The sequence below is a fragment of the Notothenia rossii genome (assembly GCF_949606895.1).
Source record: "Notothenia rossii genome assembly, chromosome: 7".
Classification (NCBI taxonomy): domain Eukaryota; kingdom Metazoa; phylum Chordata; class Actinopteri; order Perciformes; family Nototheniidae; genus Notothenia; species Notothenia rossii.
In genome coordinates, this window is record NC_136905.1 from 70,985,386 (window position 1) to 71,010,916 (window position 25,531).

Below are 25,531 nucleotides of genomic sequence, written 5' to 3' on the forward strand. Positions count from 1 at the left end.
CCTTGTCTCTTCTCTTTTCATCCATCCCTCTCTCAGGGCTCTTTGTCTTTTAGGCGATACATTCATCCTGGTTTCTCTGTCACATCTCTCCATTTCCGTCCCTGCACCTCCTTGCCCCCCCCCCCCCCCCAACCTGTTTAATACTTTATTTGCTCCAGATAACACATCAGCTTCAACGCTCATCCACAAACTCTGTCACCATGATGCCCACAGATGGCAACTTCCTGTGGTCCTGCCCAGTGATTGGTGGAGAGACTTCCAAACAGAGAACAGCTGGTGAGGGATGATATATCACCCAGCGTTTGCACTTTCATTTTCAGGGTTGTCTTGTTAATGCTCCCAATCCAGCATCTGGCAGGAAATAGACACAAAGGCAGAGAGAGGGAGAGAACAACCTGTTCTTTGGCAGACCTTAACAAAAGGCTGACACATGCCTGATGAACACGCAGAGCTGCAAGAGAACATACAGAACTGCCATGAATATGAACAAAGAGGCAAGTTTAAAAGAGACTAGATAAGAGGATGTAAACATATTCTGCAATAGGTCATTGTTAAGAGAAGGACATCATAAATAGACCACCACTACTTTTTATTGACTTTTTATACTATGCTGTTTTCCTGTCATTTTTATTGAATACAATTCCTGTTTTTTTTGTGATTTTATCTTAAAGCACTTATGACTTTAAAAAAACCTTTTAGACTATGATTTCTTTAATTGACATTTTTAACTGTGACTTTTTCAATACTATGACTTTCTTTTGACTATTTTAAGACTTACTATACTAGTTTTATTTTGTGTTGCCATAAGTTAGTCTCTCTGTGTTTCTGCGCTGGGCTAATGCTAATGCTAATAATGCTAATAAAATGGTGGCTTCACAACACTTTTTTTAAGTTTTACGGGGCGTGGTTTGCAATCCTCCCAGCCAATCAGAAATATAGCTCTTTTCTCACAAGATAGCCGCATGAGAGTCCCTGCTCTCTAGCAGGGACGGAAAAGGGGGTAAAAAGGTTCTCATGAACTCATTTAGTTCCAGCTCTTTTTGGTATGAACGCGACATTTCGGAACTATATCGGAACTAAAGTGGGAAAAGTACTCCGGTATGAACGCGGCTTATGTCGTAAAATAAAAAGTCATAGTATAATATGAAAAAAGTCAAAATATAGAATGTCGAAAAAAAGTATATTGGATTTTATTTTTATTGTTATTAAAGATGACCATAACAATAGGGGCCGGTGTGTTAGTGCCAGTATTTTTGTTTTTATAAAAAGGGTCACCAAATCGTGACGTCTGTAGTCAACAAAGTTTAAAATACTAAAACCCCACAGCGCCTTCTCTAACAGAGACAGAGATGGGCAACCTGTCAGAAAGATGCCGTCGAGGCACAGTTTTTAACTGTTCAACTACGGTTTAAATTACCAATAACGTTATACAAGCCTTAACATAGAAAGAAAGAAAGAATACCCAAGTTATTTATTATTTTATTTTATTTTTGCCTCTTTTGTTTGATTTGTTTTGACTATTGTAAAGGCCTGTTTGCTTTATATCTGTGTACAAGTTTGTTATTTTATTTATTTTTAAATGATGCCCTCCTGTCGGTGGGTTGGAGCCATAATGTATTTTGTTTGTGTTATTTTATCTGCACAAGTTGAACGTAACATGCAGTTCAGACATTGAACACAGGATGGAGCATTCATTTGAGAGTGCATAAAGGTAAATCACCTGGTGGTCAGAATCAGGTGTGTGGGACGGGAAGCAAACAGTTACTGACCGTGTCGAGATGAGCTGTGTGTTAACCTGTTTATATCCAGCGTGACTGACTGGCATGCATATGTTGTTCTCTGAATGGTAACAGACGAAGCAATGTGGATACATTGATTAGGTGACTGTATTGGACACAAAATAAATGGATCGATGGATTCAAAGATATACGACTCATTTGGACATTGTTTTATAGTCTGGAACATGCGTCCGAACCATGGTCCGAACAAGTTCTCCCGTTCGCAGCCCTCAGTGGTTTAAATATAGATTAGGTTTTAAAGTCACTCCAGACATTTTTATGACTTTTTCTATAGTGGTTTTTTAAAGCTAGACTATAATATTAATCTTTAATGACTTTTTTCATTATATCCCTTACTTTGACTTTGGGTCATGATTTATTTTGAGACCTACTATACAATGTTCTTTTATGGCATACTCGATAAGGACATTTTAAGTGCGACATTATTAGTTTTTTGATTACATACTTAAATAAGGGTTCTTAAAGTGTTATGACTGAGACTACGTAAGGGAGCCTTCATAGGATTAAGGGTGCATTGGTTGTAATCGTTTGTAACTGGAAGTGTTGAGGAAGTCGTTAAATGTATTTAGGTATTAAATTATCTCCTTTATTTCCATCCTAGGTCTTCCTGTTAATTGAAAGGAGAACTACCCACATTGAACACCAGAGGGAGCTATTGCACAACCAACTGGACCTCAACACTTCAGGTGCAACAAAGCTCTCAATCAATTGGTATCAATGAAAGGAGCCGACTCACAAAAAACAACAACCTTTAATACCTGGTGTCACAGTGTTAGTGAAATTGTAGATATAATGAGATGCTGAGTCTAAGTTGTCCAACTTATCCAAATATGCCACTTTACAATGTTGATATCTTTGTCCCAGGTCAATTAATTTTCAATTACTGACTAAACAAGAGACATTGTTTAATATCTCTAAATACAGAAGTCTGGCGTACAGACAGCATTTCCTCTGACAAAAATACACTTACTGATGTGACTGAAATGTCATTGACCATTACGCCTGCCAACCCTGCTCTTAAACAGACAATGCATACACAAGAAACTATGATGTACAACAGGTGTATACAAAAATCAACAAAAAGGTAACAGACAAATGAAGCCAACCTGTTAAATATAGGAAGGCAAAACGCTGTATATCATATGGCTGAACAATACAAATATATTGTTCAAAATTAAATGAAAACCGGACAGCTGAATGATAGTGACAAAGCTACCATTCCAAAGATCTTTAGAGGCTACAATATTGTTATATTTAACATGTAGAAGTCAGAGAAAAATCATGCAGCTTCATCTCTTGACACAACCGGTTATAAAATATAAATTGCTGCTTGTAACCAAACTTGATCTTAGAATAGTTGCAAAGTAGACCTTAAGCTCTTGTAAAACAAACTTTATCTTGCTTCAAGGGCCAAATCCTAGGAACAAGCCCTTAACTTGGTCAAAGTGTCCTTTTTCAACACCTGTGCTGATGTTTCATCTGCTCCAGTTGTTATATAGGGCTTTATATTGAGCCCTTACAAGCTTATATTGTGGAAAACAATATGCAACTGCAGTGATTGTAAAGTTTGCTGTTTGGCCCTTTTATGTTTGTTGCATAATAATACCTGTCGAGTGGTGCCAGCAAACGTAAGTAAAAGAGAATGTTGTGTACAAAAATGGAAGTGGCCATGATTTTGATCGACTTTAGTTTGTGCCTGCTGAAGACTTCGATGGTGGTGAAAGTTGTGTTTAAATGAATATTTTTGCTATCAGAGCCCTGATGACAATACAAATGATAAAAACCCTTAAAAAGTATGGTTGCAATCTCTCATATATATATTGACTTCTTTTGAGTAGATATTGTTTTCATCTGCTAATCTCCCCTGTTAAACACAGCAGGCACCATACCACACACGTCACAGATCATATCAAGAAAACAATGAAACCCAGATACAGTGAAGCGTTTACATAAAGAAGCATTAAAACGTTTTTTCCACCCTGTAAAAACTGTTAATACATTACAAATACATGGTCAAAATGCACATACAGTGGACAGCTCTGTTTCCTTATCTGTTCCAGGAAATCGGCTTGGCACGATTGTCATTAGAACAACAAAAGCTTAAAGAATTCAACAATAATTTTGGGAAAAGCACCAAACTTTAAAAGTAGAAAATTGGACTGGCTTGAATTTCAAATGATCATGCTCATACAATAGGGGAGGTCAGTGAAAGCAACACAGGCTACAGGAAAAGTATTCAAATGGTAAGGCTACTACCAATAAAGAGGATTCTCATACAGAGCAACTTAGTTAAATGTAAAAGGACTGGAGCGAGTTGCAGACTGGCTACCCACTGTTCATCGTTTTTTGGTAACTGTAGCTCCATTTCTCATGAAACGCTACATACAAAAGCAGTAGTAAATGGCTTGTCATAACATTAAAATGGCTGGTATGAAATGCATGGTAAGAAAAAAACGAGACGGAACACAGGCAGTCGTAGTGAGATAATTGGTTTATAATTAAAATGTGTTCACCTTTGTTCCCTTACTAGAGTTTCCCCTCACTGAAATGAAGATGACCAAATACAAAATGGCCAAACCCTGTTCTGGTTCACAAACTTCAAATATAGCGAAAAACATTAACATAGACATGGAAGGTGAAAATAAAATGGATATTTTTCTGAATAACTCCCTGATTAAATAAAAGTCATGATATGCAAATATATGGTGACATTCTGCAGCTTTCACTATATAAACCTACTCATGACATAAAGTTGTTTATGATAAATCCATATCCTTTTCAGAATGTTAATGTACAAACTTGCATAGATAAAGTGATATAGTATAGAGCAGCTTAATAATGACATGCCCAAAAGCAGAACATTCTTTTATAAGCTCTTCTGATGCCTCTTGCAGGGAATAGCTGCTTGTTGTTGGAGTACCAACAAAACAAAACATCGACACTTGGACCACTAACATATGCAAGTTTGCAATTTGGGCAGATATTTGTTAAGTCTCAAAAGAGTGGGAGCTCTGAATTAAACTGAGTTATTTTTCTGCTCTCCTGCTCAAAAAGACTTAGGAAATACAGGCCATAGGTCACACACAAAACATCAGTTTAGGACAGCTGTTTTTTTTGTCTTCCTTTAGTTTTTTACAGTATGGCTATTAACAGGGTGGCATATGGATGACATCATAGACTCATCTGAATATAAAGGGCTTCACTGACTGTCTGTAATGCTTTTAAACATGCTTTCCCTGGGATTTTTTGGACTTTAATTCTTTTTAATGCACAGGGGAAATGCCTGATTTTGGCTGTTCTCAATGTAAGGCTCTTCATTTCTATTTGGCTAAACCACCACCTGGGGACTGAGAATTACAGGAGTGACATCTCTGTTATTGTGGTATTAAAATGGTTCCACAACGCGAGGACACAATGTCCTCGAATAGACTTAATGTTGAACTTAAAGGGGAGTACCACTCAATTTGGGAAATGTCTGGATTTAAGAACAAAACAATCTGTGACATTTTTGGGTAACACACTCTTTCACAAGCATGTGCATAATGTCTGGAGGTGTGTTAAAGAAAATAGTAGAGATAGTATGAAAAACATACGCTGGAAGTTCGGAAAAAAAAAAAAACTTCAGTCTTCACTGTCACCAAATTAAATGTAGTTTTAGATTTGAGTGGCAATCCCCTTCAATACGTGTACATAACAATTTGGAAAACAATCAAAAAGTACAACATAGACACTACTCTGAGCACAGTTCTATTAAAAGCAACCGGTTATAAAACATTGACATCATCAAGAGGACGTGCTGTACATCAAGTTGAGAGTGATAACAGCCTCCCATCTCCTCTACCTCAGTCGTGAACATGAAGTAGAAATCATGTTCCGTGTGCAAATCGAGTGAACACCAAACATGCGTGGTGCAACTGTAATGCTACTGACTGAATCTGTAGAGCTACATTGAAGTGTGGTGGTGGGGAAAAAAGCTTTTGTTGCGTACGACCAACCGACAAAACAGAGCGATAAAGTAAAAGTTCTTTCTAAGCTGGTTCCTGCATTATATTGTCAATACAAGAGAAAAGCATTCATCTTCTTCGATTCTCCCTTTGTTTGCAGTGACGCGTCAAAATTCCACATCACAGGAAGGACTTCTCGAAGCAGCCCGGACGTTCTCCTCATCCCCAGACCTCCAATGTCTGACACACGGACACAGTGGTCCTTAGACAAGTCTGACCTCCTCTGAACTTTAACCGTACAACCTCTCTTCAGCCAGGGTGTAGGTTCGCTTTCCTACCATGCCTCTCTCATGCAGAGCGATGGATCCCGAAGCGGCCGGGGGCTGGAGCGGGCACAGCCAGAAAAAAAAATGAAGCTGGTGGGAGGAGAGGAACGAAAAGGGATGAAAAGGAAATAAAACATGGCCTATCCATGAAGCATCCGGCTCCGATGGTGTGTTTAGGTTGGCAACGGGTCGTCATCGCCTTTGCTGCACTTGCACTTACAGCACAGGACGATGGGAGTGGCCAGAAGGAGGAAGGGGGAGGCCACCAGCAGGAGAAGGCCGAAACCAGCAAAAATCCCAACAACCTGCAGGGAGAGATCAGAAAGAGTGAATACATATATGTAAATACAGTAGTTTAAACCAAAAGAAAATGGTATTCCCTTCCATCCTTGAATCCTGCAATATTTCAATTTGCCCTGCAGATAGCACTCAATGCTCAAACGACATATCTTTACAGTATAGTTTCTTGAAGATGCATCAGAAGCTATTTGAATACTACAGGGGATGTTGGCAATTTTTCACGAATGTATAACTATATATTCTTTACTTATTGCTTTTTAAAAGCTCTAAATATACCATGTTTGCTGTTACGGCCTCTGTTCCAGCATCAACATTATTACAACTAATTGGTTTAGTAGACCATGTCAAAAATAAAATATATACATTTTTACTGATGGATTACAAAAACACTCAGCAATTCTCAACATTATTAGCTTCAAACTCTTTAAGAGCATGAATGTTGGTGAATTCCCCACATGGGGGCGCCAGACACCAGCAAGTTCAGAGCCCCAAAATGGAATACATAACATGCAGTCACACGCAATAGTTCTGAGGGAACACATATGCTTTTCCAGGGTATTTGATTGGAAACAGATTTCTGCTTTTAAGCACACATACCTAACTAACCTTCTCCTAGCTTGTATACAGGCTGTGCTGTATTGGAAAGCACAATGTGCTCTGAATCATTGACCCTGACGATGCTTACATGTTTAGAACATGACTGTCCTTGTAACCAACGGTAGATATGGTGTAGACAGGGAGAAAATATATTTTTTGTAAGATAGGTTTGCCCTGGTACATCTTGTAAGTGGAGCTTTTAGATGTGGAGGAGAGCGGGGGGGGGGGGGGGGGGGAAATGAGGAGAGCAAGAGAGAGACAAAGAAACAGAGCAGTGAAGCTATAGCCGTCTTCCACCAGCTGAACTGTAATCATATGACTCAGCCTGCCCCACTGGGCAACAGATGCCAGTTTATATGCTAATGTTGACAAAATAACAAGTATGTTGGACAAAGGGACGTGCCAACCCATAATAGGTTATTCTGCTAAGGATTGATACTGAGGAGAAGTGAACACCAGAGTCGGCCTGTGTGGAAGACTTAAAACACATGTCATATCTAATCCCGATCATGTGTAATCCACCATTTTTCATGTGAGAAATGACATGTCATATCCAATCCTTTGTGTAATCCGTCATTTCATTTGCTAACCCATCGGTAAAGAAGGACCTTTGTTATGTAAACGTTTTCTCCTTTTTTTGTTTGAAAGGTGTACATAATGGGCTTAGCTGAACACAGCAGGACTCCGACCACCAGGCACTCGGGGCTGTACGTGGATCGAGTTGTCCTTTTTCGTATTGTGCATGTCAAGATCATTTTAGCCCGTCACAGAAGGCTAGTGTTTGAGCGAGAAAGAGGCAGAACCCGGGAGCATGTGTGTGGCCACATGCTGCAGTGTGGTGAGTGTGAGAGAAAGGAGGGGGGGGAGAGAAAGGAGAAGGGAGGAAGATGGGTTTCTCACCTGTGTTCTGTGCCAGATAACAGACGCCCTGGAGTGACCTAGTTTGTTTCGACAGGGCCCTTTGTCATAGTGGATCAGGAGAAAGTCGTCCTGTCACAAACACACACACAGTACAGGTAAAGATTGACCATTAGCAGTCTAAAGGACAAGGGCAGCTGTTCTGAGAAAATCGTTTTTTAAATGACCCACGTGGCCCGGTTGTCCGTGCCCACACAATTAAGATGACATAACGCACCACTGCTCATAAGTCACCCTTATCCAAGCTCAATTTCTCGAAAGAAAATCTAAAACATCTCATCCCTTTCTTATCAAGACCATGGTTAAGCTACAATTTCCTGTTAATAAAAGCTATTGCTGTCAATATGCAAATGATGTCTACATTCACGTTTATCACATTGTGCAAACGGTACAATAATAAACTGTGGGGGCTTTTAGTCACGCTATTGCAGTATACATCAAAATACAAAGAAGAGCGAAACTCACATCCAGGGACTCCAGACAGTACCAGCAGAAGGCATGTTTGCAGTTCTTGCACATCATCTGTGCACAGCCCTCATCCCTCTCGATGTAAACTTTACATTTAGGACAGCGCTTGATTGGTGCATCATCTTCTTCATTCTTATAAAAAGAGCTGGGAGGAAGAGAGACACAAGCATGATGGGATTTGTATTCCAAACAACATTGAAAAAAGAAAATCACTCACACATTCGCTTTACCAAAAAAGTGCTGGGGATGAGATTGCTTTAACGCAGCAATCAATACTTACAATCTCCGGCCTAACAGGACCGTGTGATCACTAAAGTGCAGGGGTCGACAACTCTTCTCAAAACCACCAATCACTAAATGGCATCCCTCCAACACTCTTACCCTTCCATCCCTTGGTGTTGGTTTGTCTGTATCTATTGGTCATGTGTCAGGAAGGTGCTGCTGACCCTTGATAATATGGAGGTGAGCAGGTAGCGGTCATTCTAGGCCCCGTCCTAGGACCACGCACAATCCCACTTATTTCTAGTGAAGGATCCAGCTTTGAAAGACTTTGCCGTGAACAAGTGTAGCTCAAACCCTCTTTACAATTTAAGAGTAGACCCAACGGTTAATCCTCTGTCTCTCTCCACGGTGGCCTTTGAGCTCGATCCTGAACCTGCGCTGACAGAGGAAAGCTCTGCAGAGTTAATGAGGTTTCCAGAGTAAGAGGATATCTCAAAGAAACGGGTCAGCTGCGTATGTCTCCGGGCAACTCTCTACTTACCTCACAGGTAGGTCATGTTTTCTTAAAAGGAGTAATAAGCCAGTCTCAAAACGCTTTTAGAGGAGTTTATATATCTGCCTATTAATTTAAGCTTAAGCCCCGGTTGATGCACAGCAGAGCAGCGTCTGTAAAACAGCTAGCAGCTGTCGATACATATTAAAGGAGGCCCTGAATGAATCCTCCTGCATATTGACGGGAGGCTCAGAGCTCCAGTCAGGCGAGGTGAACATGGTTTATGGATTGCTGATTCAGTTCTATGGGGTTGCATCTGCAGAAAGTCATATAGCAGCTCATACTGTCACAACATGACAAAACGGGAGAAATTCATTTTTTTTTTTAAATTGTAGAAAGATTGTCATACATAAAGTGTCAGAAAAAAAGGTATAAAAGCAAAAACATTCTAAGGCCAGGTTGAAACAATTTCTTTGATTTGTGCAACTAAGAGTCCAATAACCGAATACATTTAGTTTGTTAAACATAAGTTCAAGACACCAGCAAACATTCAAATGAAAGAAGCACAAAATACAGATATCTTGGCAATTGAGATACAAATAGATATAAATGTTCTTATTAACTGTGTAATATATTAATGCTGAATGCCTCCTTGATAGAAGCGCGTATGCATGTGTTAACAGAGTATAAGGTACAGTTGCAAGAAAAAGTATGTGAACCCTTTGGAACTACCTATTTCTGCATAAATTGGTCATAAAATGTGTTCTGATCTTCATCTAAGTCACAACAATAGACAAACACAGTCTGCTTAAGCTAAAACCACACAAACAATTATATGATTTTATGTTTTTATTGAACACACCATGTAAACATTCACAGTGCAGGGTGGAAAAAGTATGTGAACCCTTGGATTTAATAACTGGTTGCCCCTCCTTTGGCAGCAATAACCTCAACCAAACGTCTCCTATAGTTGCATTTCAGACCTGAACAACGGTCAGGAGGAATTTTGGACCATTCCTCTTTACAAAACTGTTTCAGTTCAGCAATATTCTTGGGATGTCTGGTGTGAATGGCTCTCTTGAGGTCATGCCACAGCATCTCAATTGGGTTGAGGTCAGGACTCTGACTGGGCCACTCCAGAAGGCCTATTTTCTTCTGTTGAAGCCATTCTGTTGTTGATTTACTTCTGTGCTTTGGGTCGTTGTCCTGTTGCATCACCCATCTTCTGTTGAGCTTCAATTGGTGGACAGATGGCCTTAAGTTCTCCAGCAAAAGGATCAACTTGAGAATTAATTTTTCCGTCGATGATGGCAATCTGTCCAGGCCCTGAGGCAGCAAAGCAGCCCCAAACCATGATGCTCCCTCCACCATACTTCACAGTTGGGATGAGGTTTTGATGTTGGTGTGCTGTGCCTTTTTTTTCTCCACACATAGCGTTGTGTGTTCCTTCCAAACAACTCAACTTTGGTTTCAGCTGTCCACAGAATATTTTGCCAGTAGTGCTGTGGAACATCCAGGTGCTCTTTTGCAAACTTCAAACGTGCAGATCAGAACACATTTTATGACCAACTTATGCAGAAATCCAGGTAATTCCAAAGGGTTCACATACTTTTTCTTGCAACTGTATGTATGGTACATTTGGAAAAACATGGATTTCAAAAGCAACTGTAAAGTAGATGGTAGAGGGATAAAGGCAGTACCTGTTTTCTCCTGGTAGGAAGGAGGTGATGGGCAGGTTGTGCTCCTGGCAGGCCTGTCCGGGGTGCCAGTTGGCCTTGCAGGCGGAGCAGAACTCCAGGGCACAGACGGCGCACTGGACCAGCTGGGGCAGCGCAGGAGAATCTGCCTCCTTCAGCTGGCACACGGCCTGGCAGCTCGAGGAAGGGCACCACGTCCGGCATGGGTCCAACAGCACCTCTGATGGAACAAAACAAGCGCCAGCGTCATGGAAAGCAGCTCTTTTAAAAACGGTTAGTTAACCAAAATTGTTTTCATTCGGAGGTGGTTTTCTTTTTGGTAGAAGGTATTTCAAATTGTTTATCTTTCTTAATAATGTTTGGCCACCATGGTGCCTTGGCCGCTTATGTTTCAGAGTGGGAAAAACCCAGAACACTGTGCACAGAAAACCACAAGCATTTCAAGTAAGGGATAATCAATTTACGACTAGAGATGAGCTAACCTTGCAAATCAATAAAAGCCTTTTGTCTAATGCATATTTCGTTTAATGTACACTTTTCAAGGTTCAAATGTGTACATACTTATGATAGCTTTAATACAATAGATAACTTTTTTCTTGATGCCTCTCACTCATTTCCACGACTTCTCCAAATGCTTTTGAATACGTGTGAAAGACAACCACATTTCGTGTTTTGCCAGTTCTTTTCTAAGTTGGTAGCGTGATGCACTTGCCCTTGTATCCTCTCCTTCCTTCCCCTCGCCTCTCTGCCAAGAACTCAGAGCCCACACTCCTCATGCACTCTTGGCTCAGGCTGAGAAATATGGAACGGTTACAGCAACTGTTCTGCCTGACTGGACTGGGACATTGATGAGACGGCTGACTGCTCTTATCCAGGCAGCATCAATAGCTATTGCAGAGGCTTTCTGAGGATTTGTATTCATCTACAGGACCCCCCACTGTGTTCTTATGTATATTGTTTTGTTTACATTTATTTGTGCATGTGAGATCTGCATGTTCTGTATACAAATGAAGCCCGTGTGTAGGTGGAAAACCTGCAGGGCGAGTACCATCTGAAAGCACGGCTTGGTTTCTTCTTTCTCTGGTAGCGAGGGAACTCTAATATTACCGATTAGCACGTCTGCACTGACAGCCAGGAGCGACACAGACACATCATCTATCCACCAACGATATCCAAGCCTATTACCAGTCACTTCACATTTATTCTACAAACAGTGTAAACTGCGGACATTGAATACATAGCGGCACACTGAAGCAGAGATGAAAGGATTTAACTAAAATATCTTGCCATGCTAAGAGACCTGCCGCATTACAGTCAGTCAGACAGTTTACGAGCAGAGAGCCGGACCTATCCAATTAGAATCTCTTTAAACAAAGTCGAGGAGGCTTTCCCTTTTATGTATATTTGATGGGAGCTGGGGTTACACTTTGATGAGGATGACAGGGTTGAGTAGGAATACTACAGCGAGGTTTGGTACCTGTTGCATGAATATTTCTTCCCTGCAGGATTGTTTGTGGTTAAAAAAAAATCAGATTTAATCCATTTCTTGGTATCAAAATCAAATGGAAAGACTTAATTCTAAAGCTGTTCAGGTTTGCTGAACAAACAAGAATACTTTCTATTAGCTCTCCGCAGATGCCCCACTGCGTAATTCAAGAGCAAACATGTCCACATGCGTCAAAGGTTTTCTGACAGAGCGGCATCTTGGCTGCACTTTGAAGGTGGGATTGTCGTCATCCTTGCGTGTCCTAATAATATACAGTCTCCTTAGAGGACAGGAGGGTCGACGTGAGTTTGTATACGACAGCCTTTGCCCACACACCACGCAGTGAGGAACGCTGGAGATAACACTTGACACACTGCGGCTGCTTCTGCGTTGACTCACCCCTTTCAAACTGAAGCTTCTTGTATCTCTGCATCATGTCTGTGGCCACCATGCACTCGATCTACGGGGAGAGAAGGGATGAGAAGTGGGAGGGAAATAAGCAGGTCATTGTGCATATTTATAGACAGAAGCTGCAGGAAGCGATTGTGCATTCCGTGTGTGAATATCATTTCATGTCAAATTCATACTCCTACAAGATCAGAACTTGCTACTACTTATCAATTATTACACTTTCAGATAGAAAAAGTTAATCCAGTTCTCAGAGTGTGTTCAAAGTGCAGACACAGGCCAACCCAAGGTCAAAGGCACTCATTTATTGGGCAATGAAATGAGCATTGAGGGTTTGTAAAATAGCACTCAATTACAGGGTGAGGACGCCGCTGTCAGAGCAGACGGGATGATGCTCTGCCTGAGTGGCAGGAGTAGCACGGGGTTCCATTAGGGCCAGTGACACTGATTGATTAGAAACATAAGGACGGTGTGTTGAACCATGCGGTGCCTGAGGGCCTCCGTGAGCAAGTGAGAGGCTTGGTGAGTCCATGAAGCAAAGTGCCTGGAGGGCGAGGAACGCTTAGCCCTCAGAATGACCTCAGCTGCTCATTATAAAATAAACACACTGGCAGGTGGAGCACAGTGGTCATCTGGAGCTTTGAAGTATACAGTATGTATAAACCAAATGTTAGTTTTACCATTCTTAACCTTTTAAGTGGACCAAAAAAGCAGCAACATTGTAGAACGATTCTGAAATGAAAGTAATAACTTTTAGGGATAAGTTTGGCCTATTTCAAGCATCCACAATTCTGTGTAGACCATTGTGTGTATATACAAACGTTTAAAATGTTTCTGGAAATTGCTGCGGTTTTGTTTTTTTCATTGTCCAACATGTTGACAAGCTTGATTGTTCCGATAATGGCAACCAGTCACCACCAAAAGGGAAATTTAATCAAATGATGATCAAAGTAAAAAGCTGACATTTCCTTTTAATCAATCAATACCTCATTTTCCAGCAAGTGTCCTCTTTTGGGACAGGCAGAGTCTGGACAGCTAATTGCAGTTTCAAGGCCTTCTTTGATCAGGAGTTCAACATACTGCTTCAGGCACTGAGGAAAAACAGACAGGCAGGCAAATAAGACATTGACCCAGTTCAATATCCAGTCAGTTGGATGGCAACGTTGAAAATCAAACAGACAGAAAAGTTGGTAAACAAACTCTAGCCTCAGTGTCGACCTCTATCACTATCTCTGTCTGTTGCATTAGAAAAAAGTAGCTTGTTGGTGAAGAAAATGAAGAATTTAGAGTTTAAGATTGATATATTTGAGTGAATATTTGACTTTCTATGTCAAGAAATACAAAAACAAACACAAAGGATGTTGCTGCCAAGCTGGAAGTTAAAATATACTGTTCAACTTTATAATGTTATACAATGTTGTGTTTATAGATCTTTTTTTTTTTTTAGATGAAATGAGCATTTGAAGCATATCAGTGAGAATGGTTGCAAATTTACAATTATGGAAAAAACAGATACTTAGGAAGGCTGAAAAATCAAAAAGAATCTGAGGTTTTATGAAATGTGCATTTGAGTACATGCACAAGCTTTTATTGGCTTCTATTCTATGTTCATCATTTTGCTAGACTATGCATTTTGTTTATTTATTAAAAACTTGTAAAAAAAAAAAAGTTTGAGATAAAAGTAGCTTGAGTGAGATAAAAGCTGTGTTTGTTGTGTTTATAATGTATTTAACCTCTTTTGAAATAAACTGAACCACTTGAACTTTGGTGATTTCTGCCACCGCCCAAACTGAGTTCTAGGAAGTGGCTTCTATTTTTAGCTCTTGGACATTGTTTCCTCATCTCTGGACTAGATTGGATCTGACAGCCAATGAGTGTTATATTGCTTTGTCCCAGCCTTTTCACACGGTACCACCGTAACGGAGTAGGGATGGAGATTAGATATAGATCCTGAGGTCATTTCTACATTTTAAATCAGGAAAATCCTGTGTGGCTCTGATTAATTAACTCTACCTCTGAAAATACTTAGCATAGTATAATAGTGGGGCTTCTACACTCTGCAATTACAAAAAAAAATCAACTTGTAACATCTTTCAATATCGCTAGACGGAAAATAGTTTTGACTTTTAATCAAATTGATTTGTAGGTCCTATATTTTTAGTATACAGGATATGTGTTACTGTTTCCAGAGCATCCTTCTCACCTGTGTACAGAAGACACATTGGCACTGTGTGATGGTGGTCATCTGCTCCAGAGGGAACTCTCCAAGGCACAGCTTACACGACACCAGGGGGTCCACGGCCAGCTCCCAGGTGGGACGGTACCGTGCCATGGTCATCTTCACCGCCACTGAGCTGCAACACAGAAAAAAGAGGGGGAAAAGGTCAGAGAGCTACACACACACACACACACACACACACACACACACACACACACACACACACACACACACACACACACACACACACACACACACACACACACACACACACACACACACACACACACACACACACACACACACACACACACACACACACACACACACACACACACACACACACACACACACACACACACACACACACACACACACACACACCTTGTACCTATCAGCTCTCTCAGCTCCTTGTTACATTTCCACTTTTGGATGAAACAACACTTTTTTTATTTTCTTCTCTACGCTACGTCATGACATTCAGAAAGGGTTATTTTAGGCCGTCTCGTCTCACTCTCCTTCCCTCTGCAGCTGAGAGCGAAGAGCACCCACTCGGCTGTTTACAGGAAGTGGTACCGAGCACACAACGTCAACACCGTCATGCTCCCCCCGTGCTGCTTAGCAACCAGCTGAAGGAGGATTTTCAGAGGTGGAAGGGGCAATGGCTAGGAGGGAGGGAAGCAAGGCCGAGGATAAGAGACAGGGTGAGATTACGGTTTCCTTTCACTAGTCATGGTATAGTCGGCCTCAATTTGCGGCTGCTTGATCATAGACATACAGGAAGTGTGGGAGGAAAGAGGTTGAAGAGTTCACGTGCTGCCTTCATGGAGCATTGTGTTGTATATATATGCCACCCAGAGAAGGGAGTGGAGAGAAAAAGAGAGACAGTGTGTTCTGGTTTAACAGTAATTATATAATTTCATACCACAATGCATTTCGAGGGTAGAATAAAAAGGCATCCACCATGGATGAACGTCAATAGGGTGAAGGCAAGCCACACATACAAAAATACACATACAAATAAAAATAAAGCAGAGAATAATCTGCTGTGAAAATGAGGCGAAATGCAGGGAGCCATGTGATAGGCTGTGGCCTTCGGTGTTAGCCAGATGGTGTGTCTCCATCTCATTTCTTTTATGTTCTTGCTCCACACCAAATACAGAACAATATTAGGTATTCCATTCAGTAAGGACGTCTCACTTGTCTTAATGCAGCTCAAGGAGAGAGGAAAGAGGAAGATTTCCCAATGGGTACTTCAGTGAGGATACATGAGTACATCCTATGTGGGAGTCTATTATTAGACAGACACTCATTGGAAATCTGTGAGCGATCGAATGCTGCAGCTGATGAGGTGAAGCATCACTACACTTCACTGCAGTTAAACTACAGGAAGTGACAGAAGAAATAGCAGCAGAAATGTAGGTACAGTATGGGAGGACGTTTCTTATTCATCATTTGGACATTTACTGGATATATAGTACGTCAAATGAGAGTTTTAGAAGAAAGATCTGCTTTTTTTCACAACATGAATCTTGGCACGGTCAAAGAAATGTAATGTCCACTTATTTTCCCCAGTTTCCCCTATCATTTTGGGCAGAAACAGAATCAACTTTTTTTTCGCTTAACAGATTCTTCAACACATAATGACAGAGCATCATCACCCACATTTAGCAAGACAGGAAACTGTAAATATGTGCGAACAGCAGGTGCGAATATAAAAAGCCAATTAATAGGAACAAATCGGCTTGTCAAAAATCGCTGATTTATCAGATAACATGCAAAGCATTTCATGACATTGTGGTAACAAAAGACGGTACAGAAGCTAAAAGCCTATTCTCAGGTGACCCAGCTGTGTTTCCGGTAAATGATCCTTTCAGATCGTGCTTGACCGGGAAAAATGTCCTACTTGATAACATTTGATACCCTCAATCCTTCCTCCTTTGCATCTTTTCATCGTGTCAGGTAGGAGGACAGAGGAGAGTATTGCAAAGTAGGAAAAAATGAGATGAACCTCATGTCTGACTCACTCAAATCACCTGGCATTCATCCATCTATCCACCATCCATCACACTGACCAGAGTGCTGAGGAAGCTTTATTATGTAGGTGCGCAGCTCGTTTACAAAGGCTTAAATGGCAATTTGTTATCAGGATGGAGCCACAGATTTAAAAACATGATCCTCTGGGGAGTGAATGTGCTTTGGTGGTCCAAAATATGACATGGAGACGGCCTTTACAACTGAAGAAGTCTAATCACAGTTGGAAAATAGCTATGTTTAGGTATTTCAATGCAAACAAGTGGCATGTTCGAAAACAATGATACTTTAATGGTCGGATCAAGTCTCAAATTTGACATGCATCACAGCAGCTCCATTTGCAACATCAACATGGACAAATAGCAAGACACAATACATGAACAAACTAACATTTAAAAGGTCACCTATTATGCAAAATCCACTTTAGCATGTATTTTATACATAAACATGTGTCCCCTCACTAAGTTCGCTCTCTTTTTGTACTGATCCATTTATATAAAAACCTGTCTGAAAATGAGTTGATCAGATTTTGGCCACTTTATGATGTCATAACGATTTTTTGGGGTTATGTAACCATTAGCCAATAACCAACCAAGGTAACCCCCCCCCCCCACATTATCACCTGAATCTCCTAGAACAACATTTTGTTCTTTTCGACCAAATATCTCTCAGAGGGGCGTGGGGAGAGGCTCCTTATGTTCATCTAAAGTAACAGACAGAGAATCAGCACTTTTGAAACAGGGCTGAAACAGAGGGGTTTATGGGATGCTACAATGATCTGTTTGGTATTTGGAGCCAAACACTTCAGAGACATGTTTTGTATATATCTGAGACCTTTTATATATTGATGAAAAATAGGTATAATAGGGGACCTTTAACATAACATCACAATCACTGAGAGAAACATGCTCAAAGACCCTTTAGCGTGCTTTTTATCTGGGATTCGGCTCTGTATTTACTGTGAGGATTGACTGGTCCACAAAGGAGTGCTTCAGTCTGACTTGATTGAATTGTGGAACCCCTGTATCTCAGATTAGATGGTAGCAGTTCATATTTGCTGTTCAGAACATGGTTTGAGTCAGAGATGATGTTGTTGTTGTGACAGCCTCACTAGGTTATTATGATAGGCTGACTCATAAATCCTCTGACCAACAGCAGATTTTGAACAGGTGGAGCAGTTTTGATTTTAAAGCAGTTGACAAACACTTGTACCAGGTACAGTAGTATTACAGTACTGTCTGTAGAAAAGTCAAATTCAGAGATGTAAAGTGGAACAGAAGAATTGGTCTATTCCTCAAGTCTGAGAGGCAAAGCAGCATAACGTTAGTCACAAAGGGGACAAAGTGCTGGTAACAGGAGCAGCAGTCGTTAAATGTAAAAAATAATTGAATGTTGATGATGAAGTTGCAAGTTAAACTTAACTTATTAGGAACGTGACAGACGACATGTGCTGAAAAATACAAATGAAGGCCTGGGGAGCCTCAATAACACAGCAGAGAGTCTCAACTGACAGCTGACGATTTGATAGACAGCATTTCCACACGGACTGAAATGAGTCTGTTTCTTTATCTGTGTCCATGCCTAAGCCGCCGAACTTCATTAGCCCTGTGGCAGGAAAAATAAACTGACGGTAGAAAGTAATTTGCACTGTGCCATGCAGGACTTTCTAATGGACTATCAGTGTGTGCTTTTACATTCAAATCAGTTTCTCTCCCTGCAGACTTTATATTGGCTTTGCTAATAGTGACAGACCGGGTCGATGGGGACAAATGAAATAGTTTTGTAAGAATGGCCTGAGGAAAGATGGGGAAGGGAGAGAGAGAAAGCGAAAATGAGTTTTCATGTGAAAAGGTGGTGCAGTGCATCCACTGCTGCATTATTAACTAGATAGTCCATTATCACTGAGAAACACACACACAAACACGCTCATAGACATTATATTCTGAGCACTGGGGATGTGCATGCAGGTTTCTAATGCTCTTTGTGCGCTCATTTCAGATATAGCCCTGCAGAACACTATACGTCTAGGAAGGTCAGGTCAGAGAGCTAAAGATGAATAGAGGGGGAGTCATGAATGAGTCACCAGTCTTAGATCCATCCTGAGCAGTGGTCACCATGTGTCAGTCACCAGTCTGAAGGCTCAGAGTTTCACTGGCTACAGCAGCACTTCCGCCATTATGGCTTTATAACTGGCGTATACACTCAGAGACGACCATTAACTCTCCACTGGGGTGGAAATGGGCATGGAGGAGCAGTTGAGGAGAACTGCAGTATACATGATACCATCCATTAAGCTTTCTTCTTTTTATCTACAGCTACGTCATGTGTTGAATGAAATAAAGGTCAGTTACAGCACACATAACATCAAATATTGAAAAAAAACACTCATGGCTGTATACGCCAGCAAAACGTATAATTGATTTATTATCACCGCAAATGTCAACTCTAACAATTGTCTATAATCTTTTGAGTACTGAATGATTCACAAATGAACTGAACATATAACAATGTTTTGTGAAGGACTGTTGGTGCTCAAAACTTGGCATAAATATTTCAGGCTCTGGACAATAAAATGTTGATTTAAAAATATGTTTATTCAAGTCAATTGAGATCAATACTAGACTGTTATTTAATGCTACACCCTTGTATTGGCTGTTACTCTAACAATGCTCACACAATATACAGCCTCTTCTGCATTCAAATAAATGCTGCTTCCTAACGTCCAAAGGAAACAAAATGCAAATTCTCACGAGAGTAGACTCAGACAGAGATACAGCAGGAAGCCTCACACTGCAGTGCAGGGTTCACGTTCACCAGGAACTAAACTAAGTGCTCTCACTGCACCAGTGTGTACTCTATCTCGTCATCTGCTCCTTCAACATATTTGAGAAAAAGGAAAATAAAGAGAGAAACAATCTTCAAGCCCTTAACTTTCACCTGGTCTGGCTTATACTGTTCGTAATTATATAATGTCACATCAAAAGCATTGCGTAAGTCTCTATTTATATACCTCAACATCTATGGCTGATGTGAAAGAAAGATGCAAACAACTGTTAGCTGATCTGGGAAAGGGAGCAGCCCACGTGTTTTTCTATTGCGAACCATTCTTTCAATACGTGCACAAAGCTGTCCTTCAGCAAATTCACAAGAATGTGCTGTCAACCACTTAGAGAAGTTAGAGAGAAAAGGAAGTGAAGGGCGGCTGAAGACGAAGGCAGAGCCTGAAAAAGGACAGAGACTATGCAGATAATATTCTACGTCAAGTCTGGGGACAAGCAAACCCAGAAGATGTTCGATTGGTTATCATATACTGTAATTACTGTAGTGAAAAGCACCATATGATACCAGCTGACTCAAACAAACGTTGTTCCGACAGGCCATATCAGCGAAACTTAATCTAAAACCAAGTTTACTCTTGTCAACATTTCTGTCAGACATACTGCAAATGGCATTTGCTATGGTTTAACTTGACACACCCCAAAAACACATAAACGTATGTTAACAAAGCATGTGATTTCATTCACCTCAAATTCCACATATATTGAATCACCTGAAATCAAAGTACGCTGAAGAGCAATTTAATCAGAGCGAGCTCAGGGTCTTTAATAAGCACTTAGTTATCCTGAGGTCTGGTCCCCCCCGCTCCTTCCTGCCGTTTAGCCCCCCCCCCCCAACAGCCCAGCCCTGCTCTTCATGGCCAATTAGTAGGGCCTTTAAGTTTCATTTATGTCATATCCTCTTTGTGTCCACTGCTGCAGAGAAAAGAGGAAAGACAGAGTCAAAAGGGAGGGGGAGGGGGAGGGGGCAGGGGCAACCTTGCCAATTTGGTCCACTTTTTCTGACTCCCTTGGCTCACCTTTACTGCCTGCGAATAATTTCTATCAACTTGTTTTGAAAACTCTTCCTGAGCAGCAGGAAAAAACAGGCAGGAAAAAAAACATCCATGCAATTCTACAAATTCTACAAAATTCGCAGGGGGTTTTGGATTTATTTGGAAGATATAAAGTATATAGTAGGAAAATATGATGGTGACCTTATGACAATTTGAAATGATGCACTGTGTCGCATTGTAGCATGTTTCTACAGTAGCCCAGAACGATGGGTTACGTATTGTAACCCTAGTTATATAAGCACAGGCGGAGCCCTCTACTGGACTCTATGGGTACTGCCCTTGACCAGCATGTTTCTACAGTAGCCCAGAACGATGGGTTACGTATTGTAACCCTAGTTATATAAGCACAGGCGGAGCCCTCTACTGGACTCTATGGGTACTGCCCTTGACCTTACTATGCGAGCGTTCACCTACTGAGATATTTATAAACGTAGCCGGCCCCCGGGGGCGGGCCTACCTGAGTGCGCGCGCAAGCCCACAGTATATAAGGTGGCCTCACCTCCCGACTGTCATCCTACACCCTCTTCAGCGAGCAGCATAGGACAGACAGGGCCCCTAGTAGAGGGCTCCGCCTGTGCTTATATAACTAGGGTTACAATACGTAACCCATCGTTATATCTCACAGGCTCCGCCCTCTACTGGATTCTATGGGTACAGTGGGTGGATACACGCCCTGTCGTCCAACAACCCATCACACTGCCCCTGACCGGCTTTCTGGTTAGCAGCCACTGCACCGCAACCTCTCCTCCCTCGGCCATGACCGTGGAGGAGTCGGGCCGCAGTTTACTTTGCTGATAGAGCACACTCAGACACGCTTACCTTGTGAAGAGTGTGCATGGAAAATAGTGAGAAAGGCTCTCCCCCTGCCTGAAGGGAGAGTCCTTCCGCCCTGTATGGGGCTTACTGCGCACCATGTTTCCCAGGTCCCTAAGGAGCATGGGAAACCATAAGTGCATCATGTCCAGGGGGTGGGGGGGGGTCAGATACCTACTGACCCACAGACCGCCTCCCCCCCTCACCAGTCCTGTGTTGCCCCAGCAAGCACAGACGATGAGAAAGAGCCAGACATGTCCAAGAGATAAAACCTTATGAAGGGGCCTGGCGTGGACCAAGATGCCGCGGTGCATATGTCCTCCACACTCACACCGCTAAATAAGGCAGTTGACACAGCCATAGCTTGTGTAGAGTGCGCACGGACCCCCGTGGGGAAGGCTCTCCCCGCCTTACCGTAGGCATATGCAATGCACTCGCAGAGCCATCCTGTCAGCCGTTTCTTGGACAGAGCTTTACCTTAACCCCCCCTGAAGCACACAAACAGCTGTTCAGTGCGCCTAATGACAGCCGTGCGCTCCACATAACATGCCAGCGCACGTACCGGGCAGAGGAGGTGCAGTTTAGCCTCCCTGTCCCCAATATGGCGTGGAAGACTAAAGTCGCCCAGCTGTATAGCCCTTGACCTGAACAAACTCCTTAAGTTATTGGGAACAAAGGAGGAGGGGTTCGGCCCGAGTGTCGCCCCACTACGGTCGGGCCGAACCCCACCCGACGGGTGCACTGACAGAGCAGTCAGCTCGGACACTCTCTTGGCTGAAGTCAAGGTAAGTAGCAACGCTGTCTTCCATGACAGTGCTTTCAGGGAGGAGAGCTCCAGAGGCTCAATGGTTCTGTGACCAGAGCCTCGAGCACCAAGGGCAGGTCAAATTGCGGGGAGGAGGCGTGCACTACTGGGCGCTACCTCCTGACCCCCTGCAAAAAACTGCGACATAAGCTGCTGACTGAAGGCTGACCTGCCGCCAAATCCCTTATGGCAGGACGAAATGGCTGCTGCATACACTTTAACTGTGGAATGAGCAAGCCCTCTGTCGACCAGTAACTGTAAGTAGGACAGAATAGAGCCCAACGTACAATACAATGCTCTTCACACCATCGCTGGAATCCAAACCACTTTGGCCTGTAACAGGCTGTGGTGGATCCTGCTCTTGTTGCCTGGATAGTCTGGCTAACTTTGTCAGACAATCCCCCCTGTCTCAGCCTGTCCCTCTCAGGAGCCAAGCCTGGAGAGGTTGGCCCAGAGAGGGTAACACCCCTATTGCACCTGCTTCCTGAGACAACGCCCCCCAGACCTGAGGAACCGTCCAGGGCTGGCCCACCATTATCTGTGTCACCTCTGCGTACCACGGCGCCAAGCGGCGACCTGGGGCAACAAGGATGACTGACAGACGTTCTCGCCTCACCCTCTCCAGGAGAGGGAGAATGAGACGCAGCGGTGGAAAGGCCGGGAGTATAACTGATGTCTGTATAACTGATGTCTATCAACTTTGAGTACAAAAACATGGTACGATGTTAACTAGGGATGGGAATGATTAATAGAATAATAAAAAAAATGTTTATGGGAGAGGTGCCTAAATTGATTACATATTATCAAATGGATTCATTCAATGTATACGACAGTGCCATTTTAAATATTTTAACAAAAATATCAAAGAGAACTTGGTTTGGTGTCGATATTTATTTGAAAATGTATTTATTTTTAAAACTTTTCTTTTCTTTAAACATTTAAAAATAATAATGTATATGATATGTAAATATGGTTAATCGTTTTTATGGGGAGTCAAATATTCGAATATTAATTTGCTTTCAAATAACCATCCCTATTGTTAATAACCTTTACCTGTATCATATAAAAACATATTTGGAAATTCATTTTGTTCTCCCTCATCTACAGCCTTCCATATTTTAGCCTTTCAAAAAGGTCGACAGCACATCGCCAAAAGTCAACATTAATTTCATACACAAATCCTGCCCTAGCCTGGATTGTAATCAACATGTTCTGCATTATTCATACAGTATTAAACTATTCCTCTTGAAACAATCATGCACATGCAAAACCAAGAGGTACTTTTAAGTAGTCAGAAATATTCAAAATAATTACCAGTTAGTAAATGTACTACTCTCAATATATCTCCTTCTAGATACAACATTGGCGCACCTTTCAAATAAAGTCAATGTGAGACACGTCACTATCAGTAAGAAAACATCAATGCCGACAACTGGTGGAAAAATAACATTGATAAATTATGCCAGTGTCTATTTTGAGAAGGTTTATTTTTAAGCAGGAATTAGGTCATGGGTGTATATGGGCCATAGGTTAGATTAAACAAAAGACATGACTCCAGCCACTCACCCACATTCATAACCCTAAGCACTCTCATAGGGGTTTTATATTTAGACATCTCAATCATCACTGACTGTGAAAGGTTTAGTGGTGCACGATAATTACCGGCCCGATAATTATCGGTCCGATATTAGGAATTATGACGTCATCCCGATAAACCCGATAAAAGTATTAATAGCCCCGATAATATACAATATATTTTTGGGTAAAAAAAAAGAAAAAAATACTGCGGTGTGGGTGGATTGGGATGAGGGGCGCTTGTTTTTCACTCGGCTCCTCCCGTTTTGCCAGTACTGTGGTATTAGTGGTTTAGGAAGAGGGGAGTTTTTCACAAATCCAGCGCTCCCTAACTCATGCCTGGCTGTGACGTAAATAGTGTGCGGCCGTGAAGCCAGGACAGTAAACAAACATGTCGTTGGTAGTATGGGACTATTTCAAAGTTTCAGAGTTAGATAGTTCGCTTGCTATTTGTATTAACAAATGCAATGCAGAAGTTCCACGAGGAGGGAAAAAGGCAACGACCTATAATACTTCCAACCTGATTAGTCACCTGAAACATCGCCATCGCTACGATGGTGTGTTAAAAGCATACAAAGACGCCTGCGCTGCTAAACTAAAAATAAATATAAATATGGTCACTTTGAAGAGTCAAAACTGTTCTTGGCTTTGTTTTGTTCATAGTAGTAATGCTCATGTCATTTGCTCACTTCTAGTCTTTTTTTTACCACCAGGTGTGCAAAAACTACAGTTACATTTAATATATATATATATATATATTATATTATATTATTATCGGTTATCGGTATCGGTCTTGAGAAGCAGGAAGTTATCGTATCGGTTTCAAAAAACCAATATCGTGCATCCCTAGAAAGGTTACATGCCTTCATGGAGGGACAGTGGTTGGTGACAGTCTCCATCTGTCTTTGACATGGAGGGTACGCTTAGAGGGTAGCCGAGAGGCGATAGGCCTACTTCTTCGTGCCCTGAGGAGTTACACAATAACCCAGTTGTATTTTAGCATTGTTAGCCGTGTGGAGAGGCTACATGTTTATGTGATGAGGTGAAAATCAAATCAAAGTCTGTTTGGCAGTTTGGGTCAGAGGTCATGTCTGGGTATAACCTGTACTTTCATGCCTACTTGGACCCTTGCCATGTTTCTTTAGCAACACAAGAACAATCAACTCTCTTATCAGAGTACACAGGAAAAACTAAGATTGGCCTGCTTGATCTGGTTTGTATTTACTTTATTTTGGTTTGTTGGTGACCACAAATATCAACTTTGCAGGATTCAACGAGTCAGTTCAGACCTTATATTGATTCAAAGTTTATCAAGTTTTCAACAGTCTCTCCAGGTTAAAAATTATGAGCCCTGTGAACGTAGCAAAGCTATATCACATTTAGCAGAAAATATGTCTGTCAGCAGAGATAAGAGTCTTACAGCGGCAAAACCAAGCAGAACAGAAACAGAAAATGAGTTGGGCCAAAAAAGAAAAGAGGAAGGAAAGAAGAAGGGGAAGAAAAGTTCAGGGATAATGCAAAAAAGGGAAATTGGGC

General features: G+C 41.6%; 1 protein-coding gene and 1 long non-coding RNA gene across 2 annotated transcripts in view; one reads left to right on the plus strand and one right to left on the minus strand.

The window, feature by feature from the left end:
- The first annotated feature begins 310 nt into the window (after nucleotides 1-310).
- On the plus strand, nucleotides 311-6,039 carry LOC307047256. Its single transcript, XR_013810379.1, has 3 exons — nucleotides 311-494; nucleotides 2,401-2,485; nucleotides 5,904-6,039. It is a non-coding gene; the product is annotated as an uncharacterized lncRNA (long non-coding RNA).
- The window catches only part of rnf144aa (ring finger protein 144aa), a 34,958-nt gene continuing 11,958 nt past the window's right edge, over nucleotides 2,532-25,531 (minus strand). Inside the window, exons 2-8 of the mRNA XM_079694122.1 lie at nucleotides 14,862-15,012; nucleotides 13,645-13,749; nucleotides 12,650-12,710; nucleotides 10,768-10,984; nucleotides 8,350-8,497; nucleotides 7,867-7,956; nucleotides 2,532-6,374 (exon numbers count right to left, since the gene is read on the minus strand). Of these exons, the coding sequence (XP_079550248.1) occupies nucleotides 6,243-6,374; nucleotides 7,867-7,956; nucleotides 8,350-8,497; nucleotides 10,768-10,984; nucleotides 12,650-12,710; nucleotides 13,645-13,749; nucleotides 14,862-14,996 (888 nt within the window). The 5' untranslated portion in view covers nucleotides 14,997-15,012 and the 3' untranslated portion in view covers nucleotides 2,532-6,242. The remainder of the gene's footprint in view (nucleotides 6,375-7,866; nucleotides 7,957-8,349; nucleotides 8,498-10,767; nucleotides 10,985-12,649; nucleotides 12,711-13,644; nucleotides 13,750-14,861; nucleotides 15,013-25,531) is intronic.